Source organism: Diplotaxodon limnothrissa, linkage group LG17 (genome assembly GCF_057381915.1).
Source record: "Diplotaxodon limnothrissa isolate DT_005_m linkage group LG17, D_limnothrissa_male_GT1.1, whole genome shotgun sequence".
In the NCBI taxonomy this organism is placed as follows: domain Eukaryota; kingdom Metazoa; phylum Chordata; class Actinopteri; order Cichliformes; family Cichlidae; genus Diplotaxodon; species Diplotaxodon limnothrissa.
Window position 1 is genome coordinate 6228196 of NC_140612.1, and position 19010 is coordinate 6247205.

General features: G+C 41.2%; 1 protein-coding gene across 2 annotated transcripts in view; it reads right to left on the minus strand.

The window, feature by feature from the left end:
• Positions 1-8101: 8101 nt before the first annotated feature.
• Positions 8102-19010, minus strand: part of dnajc6 (DnaJ (Hsp40) homolog, subfamily C, member 6) — a 30146-nt gene continuing 19237 nt past the window's right edge. The window contains exons 6-19 of one of the 2 annotated variants that reach the window (XM_085376109.1): positions 17335-17468; positions 16659-16853; positions 16311-16428; positions 15456-15535; positions 15129-15322; positions 14342-14368; positions 13174-13545; positions 12912-13055; positions 12146-12247; positions 11896-12030; positions 11483-11815; positions 10958-11106; positions 10378-10554; positions 8102-8203 (exon numbers count right to left, since the gene is read on the minus strand). In XM_085376109.1, the coding sequence (XP_085232235.1) occupies positions 8102-8203; positions 10378-10554; positions 10958-11106; positions 11483-11815; positions 11896-12030; positions 12146-12247; positions 12912-13055; positions 13174-13545; positions 14342-14368; positions 15129-15322; positions 15456-15535; positions 16311-16428; positions 16659-16853; positions 17335-17468 (2262 nt within the window). The remainder of the gene's footprint in view (positions 8204-10377; positions 10555-10957; positions 11107-11482; positions 11816-11895; positions 12031-12145; positions 12248-12911; positions 13056-13173; positions 13546-14341; positions 14369-15128; positions 15323-15455; positions 15536-16310; positions 16429-16658; positions 16854-17334; positions 17469-19010) is intronic. The other variant, XM_085376110.1, reaches the window with a different exon arrangement.

The following is a 19010-nucleotide window of genomic DNA, read 5'->3' on the forward strand; positions in this document are numbered from 1 at the left end:
AGATGAACAAGGCAAATACCATATGGAGAAAAGTGTCTTGATGCGTGCTCAGTCATCCAGGTAAGTAAATCTCCTAAAGTTTATTTGTTCATCTGGACATAGCGTTTTGTGGGAGAAACGTTTCGTCACTCATCCAAGTGACTTCTTCATTCTCAGCTGACTGCAGGTTTCCCCAATCATATAAACAGGACATTTGCACAATGACTGAAACCAGCACCACTGAATACACAATGGCTGTGAGGTGAGTTAATTGATCATTAATATGCAAATTGTTGTGACCATTGATCAACAACCACTGATCAAAGACAATTGGTCATTGATCAAAGACTGTTCTGGAGAAAGGTTTTAAAGTCAGATGAGATAAAAGTTCATCTATTTGACCACTTTGACATGTTTGGAGGAGTAAAGCTGAAGCTTAGAGACCTGAGAGCTCTGTACGAGCTGTTAAGCACGGCGGTGGCAGCATCGTGCTGTGGGGCTGTTTTGATGCCAGTGTTATTGATACAATGTACAAAGTGGATAAAATAATGAAGAAATTCTTCTGCATCACTTCAGATCAGATGGTTAAAACTTGAACACAACTTGGTTTTCCAACAAGACAGTGATCTCAAACACGCATCAAAACGTTTTTCTTTCTTTAACTTAACCAGGCTAATATAAGCTGCTGGAAACCAGTACATATAAATGAACTCTGCCAATTCTGCCAAGAAGCACATCAAAGAAGTGGGCAAATATTCAGCCAGAATGATGTCAAAAGCTTGTCGATGGCTTGCTGAGGGACATTTAGACAAATATTAGTGGGGATGTATTCATATATTTGATCACGTATGTACACTTTTGACTCCGTTTAAATTCGAGAAAATCCTAAATAAATCCAAACTCCCCATTCCTTTGATTTTTAAAGTCATTAAAGATGTAGGCTGTACAATTGCGCCTATTGATGCCCGTCATGTGTACGTAAACTACTGTTCACAACCGTATTTAAAAATATGTCTACATTAACATGAAAATCATATTTACAGCAATTTATCTCAAGACTTAAACAGAAACCATTCACATTTTATTCATATTTTTTCCGTAATGAATGATTTTATGATCCTTTTCCACTATATTTTTCAATAGAATCAACTTTAGTAAATGACAATACTTATTGTATGTTGCCTTGAATATAATATTGTTAAATATAATAAATAAATATAGTACTACTTTTTAAATATAATATTGTCTTAAATATGATATAATATTGTTAACAGTAAATCCACTAATCAGCTCAATAAAAAAAGGACTCTACCAGTTCTAAGCCCCTAGTATTTTTGTTTGTTGACCACTGACTGGAAAGGCCATGTGAAAAGATATTTTTATGTACTTCTAATGTTCCCACACTGAGGGAATAGCATCTCTAGAGACATTTTCCCAGGAAGCGGCAGTTGGATCACAGTTCGCACTGTGCTCGTGCAATTCTGAAGTTGTCTTAAATACATTTAAGACAATATTTAGTTACACAAAGCAGCACACGACCTGTTTTTCCAGCCATTCCTGACATCACAGGAGTTTCCAGCATAAATAAGTTTTATCCTTTAAACTGACGACAGTGCTCGCCACAGACCAATCTACTTTTTTTTCATCGTTGATGCAGAAAAACAATGTTCCCTTGTTACCATCAGTCTCTTTGTGAGAGCAATTTGTGGCCAGTCCAGGTTTATGTTGGTTATATTAGAAAGATGATTAAGACCCCCTTTTTGGGAACTGCACGTCAGTGTTTACCTTGGCTTTATATTTCATTTCATTTCATTTCTAAAATCTAGATAATCTGATTGTGTGAATCAGGCTCGCAGCAAACAGCGGATCTTTTGGCCTCTTTATATATAGAGTGAATTACAGGGTGCATTAAACACTGAATGTGGAAATGTTCACATTGTTCACAAAAAGATGAGTGAATAACGAACTCCAATAAAACAAATAACAAAAAACAAAGAGATGAGACTCGCTTCAGCAGCAGGTGAGCTGTGATGAAACCAAGCTGGCTTTTCTGTGGGCAGAAAAATTGGATTTACGTTAATTTAACTGTAATAAAAGACAACACTTTTATTAAAACCCAGAGCGAGACTGTCTTCTTACTCTGGGGGCTACTTTACTTTCCATACATAATGGGAAACCTCTCTCAGAGCTCCATTCATTAAATTTACAGTGGGGCAAAAAAGTATTTAGTCAGCCACCGATTGTGCAAGTTCCCCCACCTAAAATGATGACAGAGGTCAGTAATTTGCACCAGAGGTACACTTCAACTGTGAGAGACAGAATGTGAAAAAAAATCCATGAATCCACATGGTAGGATTTGTAAAGAATTTATTCGTAAATCAGGGTGGAAAATAAGTATTTGGTCAATAACAAAAATACAACTCAATACTTTGTAACATAACCTTTGTTGGCAATAACAGAGGTCAAACGTTTACTATAGGTCTTTACCAGGTTTGCACACACAGTAGCTGGTATTTTGGCCCATTCCTCCATGCAGATCTTCTCGAGAGCAGTGATGTTTTGGGGCTGTCGCCGAGCAACACGGACTTTCAACTCCCGCCACAGATTTTCTATGGGGTTGAGGTCTGGAGACTGGCTAGGCCACTCCAGGACTTTCAAATGCTTCTTACGGAGCCACTCCTTTGTTGCCCAGGCGGTGTGTTTTGGATCATTGTCATGTTGGAAGACCCAGCCTCGTTTCATCTTCAAAGTTCTCACTGATGGAAGGAGGTTTTGGCTCAAAATCTCACGATACATGGCCCCATTCATTCTGTCCTTAACACGGATCAGTCGTCCTGTCCCCTTGGCAGAAAAACAGCCCCATAGCATGATGTTTCCACCCCCATGCTTCACAGTAGGTATGGTGTTCTTGGGATGCAACTCAGTATTCTTCTTCGTCCAAACACGACGAGTTGAGTTTATACCAAAAAGTTCTACTTTGGTTTCATCTGACCACATGACATTCTCCCAATCCTCTGCTGTATCATCCATGTGCTCTCTGGCAAACTTCAGACGGGCCTGGACATGCACTGGCTTCAGCAGCGGAACACGTCTGGCACTGCGGGATTTGATTCCCTGCCGTTGTAGTGTGTTACTGATGGTGACCTTTGTTACTTTGGTCCCAGCTCTCTGCAGGTCATTCACCAGGTCCCCCCGTGTGGTTCTGGGATCTTTGCTCACCGTTCTCATGATCATTTTGACCCCACGGGATGAGATCTTGCGTGGAGCCCCAGATCGAGGGAGATTATCAGTGGTCTTGTATGTCTTCCATTTTCTGATGATTGCTCCCACAGTTGATTTTTTCACATGAGTTCAAACAGGTGCCATTCATACAGGTAACGAGTGGGGGACAGAAAAGCTTCTTACAGAAGACGTTACAGGTCTGTGAGAGCCAGAGATTTTCCTTGTTTGAGGTGACCAAATACTTATTTTCCACCCTGATTTACGAATAAATTCTTTACAAATCCTACCATGTGAATTCATGGATTTTTTTTTCACATTCTGTCTCTCACAGTTGAAGTGTACCTCTGGTGCAAATTACTGACCTCTGTCATCATTTTAAGTGGGGGAACTTGCACAATCGGTGGCTGACTAAATACTTTTTTGCCCCACTGTATATATAATAAATTTTAAGCAGAGGGCTAACAAACAAAACAAAACTATTTTGGTGGTGCTCAGGCTCAGTGACAGGATTGGCACCTCTTTCCACAGACTGGTGCAAACAGTCCAACCATATTATAGAAAAAGGGCAAATGGATTACATTTCAAAACAGCTTCAACTAGTAAGATTATGAAGCAACTCATACAGTCAATTTGCTTGCAATAATGACTTCCTATAATAATTTCCTAGGGATCAATAAAGTATTCTGATTCTGATTCCTATAAATTAAATACATTTCTTCTCAGCGATCATTTTGTGGTGCAAACATGCTTACTCATTTCTAATTTCATCCAAATCCCCTCTGCTCATAGTTTTTTTTCTTTCTTTTTTTCAAACTCTGTGTGTGTGTCTAACAGCTTGACACCCAAATGCGGCTGGTGTTTAATGGTGTAGGATATCATGAAAATAAAACATCGGCCTGTGCTGATGGTAAACATCCATCAGCACTGGAGTCTCTCGAGAAGTGCGTCAGCACTGTCAGCAGAGCGAGTTGGAAGAAGGAAAAACTGTGTCCAGCAGTAACTTTGTTTTACAATGAATCACTGATTGGGGGGGATTATATTCAATTACCCTAAATTTCCTTCTGGATAATCTAACGCTGGCACCGCAGCCATGTTTTCCCGAAACTGGGCCCCAAGGGGAGAACTATCAGCCCCAGATGGTAACAAAGCCGGAGAGGCTGGAGCACGAGTAGCAAATAGCAGTGTTGTGCCACAGCTTATACTGTAATGGCTCATTAGCATCAGAGCAGTCGTGCACTGCCACAAGTTGACATTGATGATTGCTGCCATTGTGAGTCTGTATGTTAAGGGCCTTTCAAGAAACCCAAGAAGGTCGCTTTCTGGTCAAAAGTCAAAGCCCAAATGCCTGACATCTCAGGAGGGTGGGGGATGGGGGCATGAAAGGCTCTGTCCTCAAAAGATTGGAGTTTGGTGTAGAGGGATGCAGAGTATCTGTATCTTTATCTGTGGAAAGCAGAATCCAGGCTGGGGTGCAGGGGGGGAGTAGATCAGATAAACACTGGGGAACAAGATCACATAGGGATTTAGAGGTGAGGAGAAGGATTTTACTGGAGATTCGGGACCTGACTGTGAGCCAGTGCATGATGGTGATAAGCTGGTGAGGAGAAAAGCCTTTTTAAAGTTGCAGTACACCATCATATTAATTAATATTCTTCTAAGTGCTTATAGGGTGGAGATGGCAGCACAGTTAACTTGGGTTCCTTTCTTTGCAGCGTTCCTTTCTTACTCTGACAGGTTTTCTTTCAGATTGAAAAAGAATACATATAAAAATAAATTCAAGGTCTTTTTTAGATGTTTACAACTTGCTGCACCTGCAGCCTGTGACAGCTGCACAGGTAGTTCAGCTGTCAAAAGAAGGTTTGCCGTGTCTCGAGGCACAGTATCAAGAGTGTGGAGGGAAAACTAGAAGATGCGCAGTTATAAGAGACTCGACTATAGCAAGACTGGTATCTGCTCCTTTGGGCGAGGAATATGAGGAGCACATCACCACCAGCAGGGTCCTCATGTGCATGTTTCTGGCCAAACTCTCAGAAACAGACCCCATGAGGGTGGCACCACATCCTTTTACTGGGACTCTCAGCTCAACATGACATATAGTTCATGTGCTGTACAATGCAGCCCTCTAGTGGTTACAAAGACAAAGGCCAAGCGAGACATAAAAACAGGAATGCTGCTCACCCTGCTCCGGTTTCTGTTTACTGTTTATTTCTGTGCGCTGCACTTGATCATTATGTACATCCTGTAACCGTAAACAGAACTGAAAAGAACAACATGAACAGAATTTTTACACAGCTTAAGTAATATTTGAACAGGAGACAGGCAAACACATAACTTACAGTACTCTGTATCCAACTCTGAGCTCCTCCATACATACCACAAGTTCAAACAACACACATCCACTGACGACAATATAGAGGTTAGCTTTTTAACATAGCTGTAAGATCGCAGATTCAGTCAGCGAGGGAGCCAATGAGGGTTATTTCACATGTAGGTCCTCAGTGTAAATAAAGCATAGACACATACTACACACTTCTCATATCTTGTAAAACGACAAAGAAAGCAGTCACCTCCAGATTAAAGTTCAGTATTTTCAGCCTGAGACCCGGAGTCTTGTTCGGCGGCCCAGTCAACACTTGTTTTGGGATCCTTTCGGGGTCCTCAGCCAGCTAATGAAACCACACCTCACATAATTCTCTTACGCTGGTCAGAAGTCAGTCAGCATCCTTAATGCAGATGAACAAACTGGACAAATGAAATCCAGTGAAGGGAAAAGACAGTATGATGCCAACAGAAAATCACCTTTGACCTTACTATGCAAATCAGAGAGCATGAAGACAGTTAACAGTGTCAGGATCTTCAACTGCTCATGAGCATGAGAAGGTAAACACTTGGCTCAATTTGTGTGTGAAGAATAAACCTAAACAGCCTAAACTGTTTCACCCTGAAACAGCTTAAACTGTTTCTGGGGATCGTGTAGGAACATATTAGTGTTTTGTGAAAACCTCATGTGCTTGAAAGAAATTGATCATTGCCTCTCTAGTTATTGCATATTTTATTGTTTTCTCCACTTTGCTCTAAAATGATGAAATGCTTTTAGCACTAAGAACTGATTTTGTGAATAATTGCACGTAAAAAGGGGCCAAATGCATCCAAAATCAGCAAATGTTTGTGTTAGGTTAGTACACATCAGCTGCAGCATCTACTGCTGTTCACTACTTCTAATGCATACCCCATTCTTTTATGCTGATTATGAATAAACGTGTAGCAAATGAAGTAAAAAGTAAACAAAACAAATCAATAAAAAGTAAATTGTTGTAAATCAGTGTTTTGATGAAACACACTATGATCTGCCTGACGTGAAACAGTGATATACAGTAAACAGAACTCTTATTGCGTTCTTGATGGTTTGCGTTTAAGCACATTAGTGTCACTTCTGTGGTTCAGAGATTACCCCACCCAGTCTCAACCTTACAACTACCTCCCTAATTTAATGCAGGCTCCCCTCTATAACGTCTCTGACTCATCAGAGCATCAAGATGGGATGTTTTGGGGTGTCTTACAAACTCTGGCACTGGGACAGAGGCAAATTTTTTGAGTCCTCTGGTTGTGTGGAGGCGTCTGTTAGAGTGCGTCCCATGGATCCTTGATCAGACGTGGGGGATCTGGGGAGTCTGAAGGATAGGTGTGATGTTAAGGGCGTCACATTCTCATGAACTGCCTGATGTTTCCCAGCAGAGAGCTGCACTGTGATCAGATTTCCTTTACCTGCCAGTGGTTTTTACTGTTTTGGCTGACGACTGTGTTTGACAGACGTTAAAAGTCTTTAAGACAACAGCCTCAAAGTCCTGAACTCTTTCTCACGAGCAGATTGAATTTGAACCAATATTTTAAAGACAAACAAAGCGATTTAATAAATTAATTCATGGATTGCCTTCCTTGAGAGCTGCACCGATTTGATTCATCAGTTTGTGCTTTCACAGAGATGTAAAGCAAAAATATATTATTATATGAGTGAGTGTGTGAGGCCTCAAGGTGCTTCATGTAAGGAACTGTACATGTGCTAATGCTAAAACATACAATCCCCAGTTCCCCACAAGGCTTCAGGATATCAGACACACCTATTCTTATTAAACCTCTTCATAACAAAACCATTCCACATGATATCATATATGTCACATAACAAGTCAAGTTATTGTGTTACTGTTTTTTTTAACTAATTTTGTTTCCTCAGCTACACTCAGCAGACGACATCTTCAAGGTGAAACTCGACCTCTGATCAAGATTTTCTAATCCAATCACCTCCAAACAGCCTATTTTAACTTGACACTGCTGTTTGTGTTTGTTATTTATAGGGACATTAAATAGTGTGAAAACTGGATTTGATATGACGGAACTGATCTTGAATTCAGTGTTCGCTCACAGTACAAAAAAAATGGCTTGAATGCTGTTAAATGCTTGTTGTGCCTCACAGACTTCTTCATGCTCCAAAGCTCTCGCAAAGAGCAGTCTGACAAATGTTTGCTCAGTTTATTCTCGCGCATTTCTTTTTCCAGATCAACAGCTCTCACCTTGTTTTGATCCGTCTCTTTGACGTCCCAGTGATTTTTAATTTTTTGAATGGGATGGTTCATACATACAGTATGGATATTAGAGCTACAGAGAGTCAGCTGTTCGTCTGAGCTTCTAGTCCGGGCACGGGAGGCTGTTCTATAGCCTGTCATCACTCAAGTTCTGCGTTTTTGTTGCAAGAAGAGAGACACGAGTTAAAGCATGGGTATAAAGGCAGATGTTGCAGGGTGTGGCTGCAGTATGCGGACAAGAGGTGGTAACACTGTAAGGGTTAGATGATGGAATCAGCAGGGACATCATCTCCTCCTCCTTAAGTCCCCTTACGTTTTATTCAGTAGAGAGGCTTTTGTCCTTGGGTCTCAAATTCTGACCAGGCATCATTTAGTTCCATGAAAATCATCTTGGCATATTGTTCGTATGGTTGTCCCGTCGCCTACGAAGTAGGAGAGAAAAAACACAATAGTTATGAACCCATAAGTAAAGCATATTTGAGACATGTTGGCCTTTTGGGATTCCCACTTCATTTGTCTCTCATTCATAGCTTGCTTTACTCGAGCATTATGTCATCATGCTACAATGTAGCTTGCCATCACCAGTGTGTGAATGTGTGTGTGAATGGGTGGATGACTGGTTGTGTAAAGCGCTTTGGGGTCCTTAGGGACTAGAAAAACGCTATACAAATACAGGCCATTTACATAATATTATTCACTGTTACAGAAAATTCAGGTAAGACACTAACTTGTCTTTCAGTGCTGAGAGTCAGGAAGTATACCCCACTCTTTCTATAATACACACACATCCCTGCATGGATGGATGTTTACAGGTATAACTTGAATCACATGTTTAATTCTGATAAGAGTCCATGTTAAGCCAAGCTGCGTTGTTTTAGTGGGTGCAGTGGGAAAGGCCCTGCCTAATGCTTCAGCTGACCACATGGTAGCTGCTGTACTGCATAGCTGTATCTTTAAGTGGATTACAAGGAAAGCTGTGGCCTGGCTTGGCTTGAGAGTCTGAGAGTGACGCACTCTCCGCTAACAGACTCTTCACTTCACAGAGTAAAGTGCAGAGCTTCAGATATCTTTGTATTTCATTATATTGTTCACACGCTCACACATACTTTTAGTTTGGTTTGGTTGTTTTCTTGTTGCAACATCATATATGCAAAAACTTCATCCTCCAGCACTTTGAACACACAGACACTACTGTGTGTGTGTGTGTGTGTGTGTGTGTGTGTGTGTGTGTGTGTGTGTGTGTGTGTGTGTGTGTGTGTGTGTCTAAATTTATGTGATCGGTCTGTTCATTTTAAATTTGCATGTCTGTGTTTGTCTTGTAATGCTTGGGATCATTATTGTGCATGACTCAGTACTTGGCCAAACTTTAGCTGTTAGATAGATGTCCTCAAATTTGACCCTAGAATATTTTTCGTATAAAGGTTCGTAGGTCATCTTGCGGCAAAACAACCCAAAGCATCACCCCTCCACCACCGTGCTTATCAGTTGCTATGAGTATGAGCTGTTTGTGGTGATACCCTGTGTTTGATTTTGCCAGATATTGCGTTGTACTTTATATATCTTTTTTCTGATACAGAATTTCTCTGACCACTGCATGGTCTGAGTTTGGGATGAATTTGGTTGGGTGTCCCCTTCTGTGGCATTGTGTTAACACACATGGATGACTCAGACCAGCAAACGGGCAGAACGTCTTGTTACACACAGGTGCTCAAACTTGTTGATGACCACTTACTCAAGCAAATGATTATCAGCATCTGGCTGCTACTTACCCCTTTAATTCTTATAGAAGCAATAGGAGTTGTACTTAGTTTTTTACAGAACGGCACAAAGTGCTGTCAAATCTTTCCTTTTCCATCCCTGTATATGCATGCTTGTGAGGAATTATGTTTTTCTTTTAAAACCAGTTTTTATTTTCATTATCATTTTCATGTCACAATATGGCCACATCACATCCAGAATTGCTTATAATCAGGGGTGCACATAAGTGGTCCGCAGGTGCGCATGCGCTGTCAAAATAAAAGACGCGCACCAGATAAGAAGTTGCAACGCGCGTTTGCGTACATAAGATTTTCTGGAGGAGGACAGACATTTGTTTAGAACTCTTAAAGATGTTGAAGAAGCAAGCTCCTTTAAGCAATTACTTTGGTGTTCCTCCACCTCCAAAGAAATGTCAGAAGGAGTCCAAACTGCAAAAGAAGCACGTATTCTCGGAAAAGTGGTTGTAGGAGGTGAGCTGGCTTCAAACAATGCACAGAGATGTGGTGCAGAATGTGCCGTGAAAATCCCACTCTAGCAGACAAAAACAATGCCTTTTATATGTACGCAAACACGCGTTGCAACTTCTTGTCTGGTGCGCGTCTTTTATTTTGACAGCGAATGCGCACCTGCAGACCACTTATGTGCACCCCTGCTTATAAGCCTGATATAAGGAGAAGAAAGTGAAAATAAAGACAGTCTCTATTTTTTCATCTGACTTTACCTTCAGTTGCTTTTAAGTAAAGAATGTCTCGTTATTGCATTTGATTTATTCTGTACATATGGATATGCCTCCATACAGGAAGCATAAAGATCCCATTCATCACAAATTCTGTCTCACCTTATCTGGGTGAACAACCAGGACTGCTTTGCGATAGACCTTCTTGACCTGCTCTGGAGTAACCAGGTCAGCCATGCCCACAGGCTTCCAGCGTGTCTCTCCTTCCCAAAGCACAGTGTGCATGGTGGAGAGCAGAGCACGGATGTTACGCTCTTTCCCCTCTATCCAGTCCAGAATCTAGGGCACAGAAGAGGGAGGCAGAGGAGGGGAACCAATAACCAGTGAGGACCTGATTTGAAACAATTATTAGCATAACTGCTTTCAGTAGTTCTGGCTCTGGTTTTATCTAAAAAAAAAAAAAAGCTTTTAAAGGAGCAATTAGATGAACCAAAATTTGGTCATGGGAGACCTACATTGGACGCTTCATTAACTCTGAAATAAACAGAAAAAGTTTAACAGCCAAAGGTTTTCGAGTACATTATCCTACTTTTGGGAATCACTGAACTGCTTCTGTTGAGCTACACTGGATAAACAGGCGACCACCACCAAGCGAAATGTCATCAAAAACTAATTGTAATCAGACACAATGAACCAAAACTTATTAGTTCAACTTCATTAGTTTCAAACAAACAGCTCATGCCTTTAGTTTCTCAGGGTCCATTTCTTTGGCCATCTCCTCCTTCCTCATCTCTGCTATAGTCCTGGGCCCTTTCTTCTCTTTGGTCCCCGCAAAGCCCTGAGCAGACAGCAGGTCGTCAAAGTTGGCGTCTGAGGGTTTGGGCTTCGGACCTGACAAAGAGGCAGACAAACACAAAGACAGAATACATACTTGTTAAGCAACAAATGTACTAATTACTATACGGTGAGCTGAAGAACAATGTATGTGTGCACAGCATGAAAATTTTAATGGATAAAAAATGCGGCGCTGTCTCTAAATGTTTGCAGATATTTTGTTAAACATTTAACTTTAAAAATCAAACAAAAAAACCTTAAAACCTTCAAAATGCTCACAATTCTTAATAACATTTTTAAACCTTATATTTTGAAATATAAGTTAAGTGTAATCTCTATTTTGTTTTAAAAGAAAAATGTCCTTTTATGTGAAATATACCCCAACTGACCAGCCACAACATTTGGAGCGTAACAATGAGCCTGTCGAGCTTACCCATCCCAGCCTGTGCTTTTCCCCCTGCGCTGGGTGAGCCTCCTCCCATTGCGGAGAAGCTAACATTGTAGTTGGGTCGATTCTGGGGCGATGTGTGCGGCATGGAAGTGTGGCTGGGGCTGGGCTTTGGCTGCGGAGCAGGACCCTGTCCTTGCGGTTGCCACCCTCCACCACTTCCACCAGCCTGCCACGAGGGGAAAGTGCCTCCTGCGTGGGGCTGCCAGGCTCCTGTGTGCTGGGGAGATGGCGGAGGCCTCGATGGGGAGCCCATTGGAGGAAAGGGAGGGGCCGTTCCAGTAGGGGTGGTGGGCTTGCTCGAGAAGCCAGAGCCTCCTGATCAAAAGGACAGAGATTATGGCATGCGAGGTAGTAGCAAAAATACTAAGAACTTAGGAGCATTACCAGCGTCTCACCTCCAAGGCTTCCCCCCAGGTTGCCAATATCAGCGAATGGGTCCAGAGTGTTTGGCTTGGTTTGGTGGGTGGGGGTGCTGTGGACTGAGCCAGTGGGACTGGTAGTGGCTGACCGACTGCCCATACCAAAACCTCCTGAATGAATCGGCCATCAGCAAAGCAGGAAAAATAAACGACACTGATGCCAACGTGTTTTACAAACAGTGTGGTATCTGCTTGTATGTATGTGTGGCTGTGTGCTTGGGAGAACCTGTGCTCGTGGTAGCAGGTCTGTTCCAGTCCCATGCTCCCATGACGTTTTGCTGCTGAATGTTGACAGTAGGGGTGGTGGGTGGGACGGGGGAACTCCGACCTGTTGAAGCATATAACCATCGGTCACGGGCGGAGCACACGGAAAATGGGAATTGAAGGACACGAAAACATTAAGCCAAATAAAATAACAACAGAACTGAGCTTCAGAGAGCTGTTGTTTCATGGGTGTGGAAACAAAATTTATAGTTGCTAACTAAAAATTGTCCACAGAAGACTGAAGCCAGAAGGCTCTTCTTCATGCACACATCATGCCCTAAATCCTCAAAGTATAAAAAGTGTAAACCTGAAGTTAAGAAAAACTGTTTTGTCATGTTTAAAGTTGAAAATACTGACTGTGAGCTGAGGAAAAGATTACTAGTAGGAGCTTGTGCTGGAGTTGAAAAATCAAGCTGCGCAATCCCTATGAGATGACCTGCAAACACTTCACATACAGCATGCAAACTCGTGAATTACAAATCATACATTACATGAGCAATACAAGAAAAATGTGTGAGTAAGCTAAAAATGGATATATACTCAGCAGTCGGGTTTGGGTGTCAGTTTAAATAGACGCACAGATGAAGGGAAATTATCGTAGTGGCATCTTGCAAATATCTGAAAACATGCCTTACCCTAATTTGGTTCAGGCTCTTGAAATGCTTTAAGTGCACCCAAAACGATGGTTTGGGAAAATGTTCAGCAGAGCAGCAAGGAGCATGCCTTACCGAGGCTTGTAGGCTGCAGGGTGGGTGATGGTGAGCGAGCAGCATGCAGGAAAGGGTCTGGCTGCCCCACTTTACCTGGTCCGAGGAATGAACCCATCACGTCCTGAGGTTTAGGCATCGGACCCGTCCCAAAAGGATCAAATGCTGAGGAGAACCATCCACCAGTGTTATTGTCTTATGCTAAATTGCAAGAGTAATTGTGCCTATTTGAAGTCTAGTTTTAGGTTGGACCTAAAAGGAAATGCTTTTTCAAACTTCTCACCTGGTGGGGCAGGTGAGGGGCATGGTGAGGCAGTGTTGGGGGCGACTTTGTGTGGAGTGGACTGGGCAGATGGAGGCCCGCTGGTTGACTGAGGTGGGCCCCCGAACAAGTCCCCTAGGAGGTCAGTGGTTGCAGCTGCTGTAGATGGGGGCTTAGATGACGGGCGGTTGACCTCGTCACCATCGAGGCCGAGAAGATCGACTTCCTCGGTGGGAGCAGGGGTGGCAGAAGTGGGAGCTGGGAGGTCAGGTTTCTGATGGGCTGCACTGGCATTGCTTTGCTGGCTGGAGAGAGAAAGCATTTCATCATCCGACGGCTCGCTCTCCTCGCCACGTACCCGACCGTCTGGACCTCCGTGGGACCGACTTGGCTCTGAAAATGATGAGATGGGAAAAACAGAAAAGAGTATCATGAGAAAGACACATCAATCACGAACAAAGCAATGACTGAAGAGATAACAAAGCAGACAAAGGGAATTAATTTGAGGTTCAGATATAAAGGGACAAGAGTGAAGCAGAGGATGATGGTAAACTACGCAGGTCATTGCTTCTACAGCCAGAACAGCTATTTGTGCTATGAGGTTGCAAACATACACACAGTCTGCAAATAAATTCTAGCTAGTAGTTGCTAGTTGGAGAAAACGTCTTAAATGTGATACATTTCAACGTAAAAGAATATGATAAAAAAAAAAGAAGCTTGTACATGGGATTAAACAGCTGTATAAATCAAAAGCAATATTTCACTTTGGTAGAACATTTTAACGTTGGATTTGTTTACTCCCCAGGCACGTTTTCCCTTTATTTCCTTTTGGGACTATGAGTTTTCCCCTCTAGTTCTCCATATCCATAAAAAAAACCCTTAAAAACCTGTCTCTGTATGCCCAGGAAAAAAAATGCTGGCATACATGTTATGGAAATTGTGTTAAAAGACTGGTGTTTATACAAGACACAGGACAAAATATTTCTACCAAAATGATACATCATGGGCTACAAGAATGGGCTAAATTTCAATTCAATCAATGCAAATCACAGTTGGAAACCACCAAATGGATTTTCCAATAACAAAAAATCTTCCTGGGTAGAGCATGAGTGAATTGAAGCAAACCCTGGGTAACTACGCTCACAGTATAGTTCCTCTAGCAGGTCTGTGATCTCCTCTACCGTCTTACCCTCAAGATCCAAGCCCTCCATCTCATCTTGCAGGGACAAAAATGAGTCACATTAGTTTTTATGACTATGTGTTAATGTAAATTGATTAGCCACAACAATAAAACCACTAACATTGCTATTGGAAATATTTCCAAACATCCGTATGATGAGGTGAGGGAGATCTTCACAATATTAGGCAAATGGCTTTAATGTCGTGCTGGCTGGTTCATAAATATTAAAATAAGTCATAAAAAAAATTAGTAGCAAGTTCTCTTTCCCTAATCTTTATTTTGGTACCAGGTAAACTTACGTAAAGTCAATCCAGGTGTGGGGTTAGAGTTTGTTATTAAGGTTAATGTAGCATTATAATTGGTTTTAGGAAAAGGTATGATTACAAATTGTAAAGGCTAACAAAACAAGCAAGCAAAAATGCCAACTAAAAACATTTTCAATACAAAATTCCACATTGCTTGTTAGTCAAGCTAACTGCTAATTTGCTAGCAGCTAACCCATTTTGCTTCAGCATTTTCAGTTCTTAGCTAAATATTTTTAGTTTAGATAAGATAAGATAAGACAAGATAAGATAAGATAAGATAAGATAAGACTTTATTGATCCCACAACAGGGAAATTTTTGCGTTAATTTAATTATGTTGGTAGTAAAATCTGACAACAGATTAAACAAAGCAGTAAATGTTTGATTCTAAACTTAACATCTGATTTGAGTTTTTAAAAAATCAAAACTTAATGTGTCGTATTTTATAGACTGAACACCAGTTGTTGCCCCAGTGAAACCCTCCCATTTTTACCAGCAATCGCCAGTGCATCCTGATGTTCCTGGTGGCCAGAGAAGAGCACATTTGGGCTCAAGTCTTTACAAGGAAACTGTTCCCATGGTGGTGTCAGGTCTTTCTGTTTGTCCACCCCTTCCACTTCCACTTCCAATATCACATGGAAGAGCTGGGGATATTTCTCTGGAGAGTCACAGGCATCGAGCTCTGGTCTGAGAGGAAAATCAATATGTGTGAGAAAGAAAATTGAGATGGTAAAACAGTCAACAGAGTGGAAGTCTAGCAATATTATTTTTTATAGTGAGAAACCAGAATTCCCCGATTTTTGTAAGAGATTTTCCTTACTTGTTAAACTTTAACATAGTGGTTCCAGGAGCGATGAAGCCAGTGTGGAACTGAATCTGGAAGATCTGTGTGTTGGATACCTAACACAAGCAGGAACAAAGATAAATGTTGGTTACATTATATTTTATCAGCACTCTCCTGCAGTCAGTTACCCCTTACCTGTTGTTCTGAAATGTTTTTAGGTGTTATGTTCAAGTTTTGCATGTGATAAATCTTTGTCATGTAATAAAATAGAAGCAGGTGAAATAAGAAAATCCAGTAAAAGAAACAAAATAAAAGGAAAAATGTTCAAGAAAAAAAAGACAAGCCCACTTTAACCATTTTAGCTGAATGGATTTTTAATTATTTTGTACTATTGATCTAGGTTTTAGTACTAATGTGCTATATAGCAAAATAATGAAGTCATTAAGCTACATATGCACATATTATTATAATGCAACGCATGGTGATGTACACCTATGTGTCAATAATCTGTCATAAGATTACTGAAAGACAATAATACCCAGATGAAACACCTGGACCAAACTAAACCAAAAATAGCATAAATAGTGCATAAATGCTTCTTGCAGCAGTGATGAGTGAGTAAATCTGCATATTTCTATAAATGAAGTAAATCATTAAGTCAAAAACCTTCATCCAGCTTCTTCTTGTCTTAAACAATGTAACAATGAGACACAACAAGCTGTTGAAGCTACCTGAAACTCTACAATGGCTTATACTTTAGCATGATCTTATCACCGCAATCGTTCCAATACTGTCACTGTGACTTAGTTGGAGTTTGCTGCTTGCTAGTTAGATTGAGATGTTGATTTTATCGACATTTTATCTTATAAAGCAGACTAAGCAGAAGCGTACCTTGGCCTGCAGTCGTCCTCCAATGGTTGACCTCATGTGGTAGACTGAAACCACAACATCTCCTTGTACGCTTACACCCAGAGGGAAAACTACCTTGCCGTCCTGGACCCTGTGCTCTCTAGGCGTGCAGAGAAGGTGCAGCAAAGTGTAATTGAGGGAAAGTGTTACAGAGTGAGAAAACGGAAGGGGATATAATGACACTTTGATTACTTTCATTCATATCATACTCAGCATAAAATCTCTGAGACATTTGTAGTTATTCTATTCCAATACAGAACTGCAACGCTACCGTGCTCTCTGCGGTTCAATGCTGTCAAATTTTTTATTAATCTCGCTAATGTTACTTACCTCATCCTTTCATACTCCTGTGCAGTGGTGAAGATCTTCGTCTCTCCAATGAGAACGTCACAGAAAGGTCGACAGCCACTACGCTGCTTGTTGAAACAGGGGATGGGACTCATAGTGAGGGCCTTGATCACCAAGGGCTTGGAGTGGGGTAGGCTAGGCTTCTCTGATACCATGCTACATACATAGCCTATGTACCTGCAGGCAGAGAAAACAAAAACAGCAGTTTTCAATTTTCAGCACTCTGAATGATGCATTAATTGTCACTTGTGAGGAGACGCTTGCACAACCATCGACTGTTAGCTTCTACAAGTATGGCAGGCGGACTCGTGGTTCTTCTTGCCCAGCAATCAAGAGTTTATGTTTATGCTGAGACAACTAATAACTGTTGGCTTCAGTGATGGCTGTATGTAAATTTCAACATGTTATGCCTGTAACAGCATATGATCTGAAACTGTGCTCTTCTTCTTAAGTGTGAATGTGTTTTGACCTCATTTAATATGTGATTCTTTATTAGAAGTGGTAAATGTTCATTATCTATGAAAAATAGACTGCAGATTTATTAGACATTGAAGAATGTAACATCAGCAGAACCAAAGGACGACAACCGAGCACAAGGCTCCCACTTTTCTTCTTCTCTTTCTGTCACATTCACATCCCCATGTTCACTGATGCAAACCTGCGGTGTGAAGGCCAGAGGCCAGAACCTGGTCTTTTGGCGCTGAGCAGCTGCATGGCAGGAACTGGATTATTGAAGAGGTGGCAGAAGCAGAACATGGCACAGACCAAAACACCTGAAGGAGCGCGACCATCCTGAAAACCCAAAACAAAGATAAAATTACATGTACATCTTATCATAACTGCAATTTGAGCCACTGGGGATTTTTTCTTTTGAATAAACACACGTATTATTTTTCTATGAGTCTATTCATACATATGAACTGACTCTGAGTTCATTTCAGGTTACATGGATACTGTAACACTGTTGTTAACTGAGGTGAAAACACAGCTTTTTTAAAAAAGGAAGGGTTTCGTGAAGATTATGCAAGAAGGAGCAGTTTGCCAAGGCAAAGCCAAACCCACAATGACTTGGTAATAACATGCCCCAGCACATGCCAGTCTATAGTAGTCATGTCACTGAATTCCAATAAACAGAAACTCAGTTTCTATTGAAAAAGTCAGATATGGTTGAATTCCCAAATGTGTCTAATGCAAGTGGCTGATATTGCTAAAGTGTGATGATCCACGCACTAAAAGTGCCTTTCATCCAATAAGCCTAAATAGGACACCAAAGAATACACCATTCTGCAATAAGCATAATAAGATGACTTCTATCATTTTTACTGAACATCACAGACCAAAATGCAAAAATGAAATATTCTTCTTCTTTGCTTTTCATTTTCTTTTCAGTACCACCTGCTAAGTAACAACAGTGAGGAAGCTCACACGGCTGATTAATAGAGACCACCAGAGCAGTCTGAAGAGCTCCGAGCGGGAATGTATTTGGAGAAAAAAAACTGTTACTCCAGCGTCAAGCATTGGCAACAGCCGTTGAAGAGGAAGAGAAGATTTCTGATCTGGGTGGTAACATAGCCTTTATCTGGAAGAATGATCCCTTTTGCAAAACTGTTTTGATTTATGTTAAAGTGAATTGTTAAATGTTGTCATTTTTATGCTTACCATCTCTACATTGTTTTAACTCTGTGATGAAAGGAATTCTTTTATCCCCCTCCCCAGCCTCTCGAGGTTCTGGGGTGATGTAGTGTTTTATTGCAGATACATCCTATCTGGAAGAGCTGTTTCTTGTGGTGTTGCTTCCTGCTTTTATGACCCTTTTGGTCAGCAGGAGGTCACACACACACATTCTCACATGCATACAGATGTTTACACACACACACACACATATATACATAGTGCCTTGCCTTAGAACCATTTGGGGGGGGTTTACGTGGGCGGTGCTTTTGCTGTGATGTGTATTGTGTGAACTGTTGTCCCAATAAAAGGCAGCAAGCGGAGGCCGTCGTTGGGGTCATTTTGTGGTAGATACCAACGACGCCTCCCTTGCAAGTAAATCGATCGATCGCTGACTGTCTTGTTTTCTTCATGATGAATAAGTCTCTAAACCAGCGGGGCTTGTGGAAACACAGACCCAACAATTTATGTAGATGTGGAAAAAGAAGGTGAGTCATGTTTGGAAATCTGTTGAGCAGTTGTTGTAGCATTTAACAATTTCAGACTTTAGAGATCCGTGTCTTGGAAGCACTTCATTTGATGTGAAAGCAAAGTTGACATGTAATCAATGATGCCAATATCATTGTTGAGCAAAATGTTTTGGAAGGGCAACAAAAAGATTCT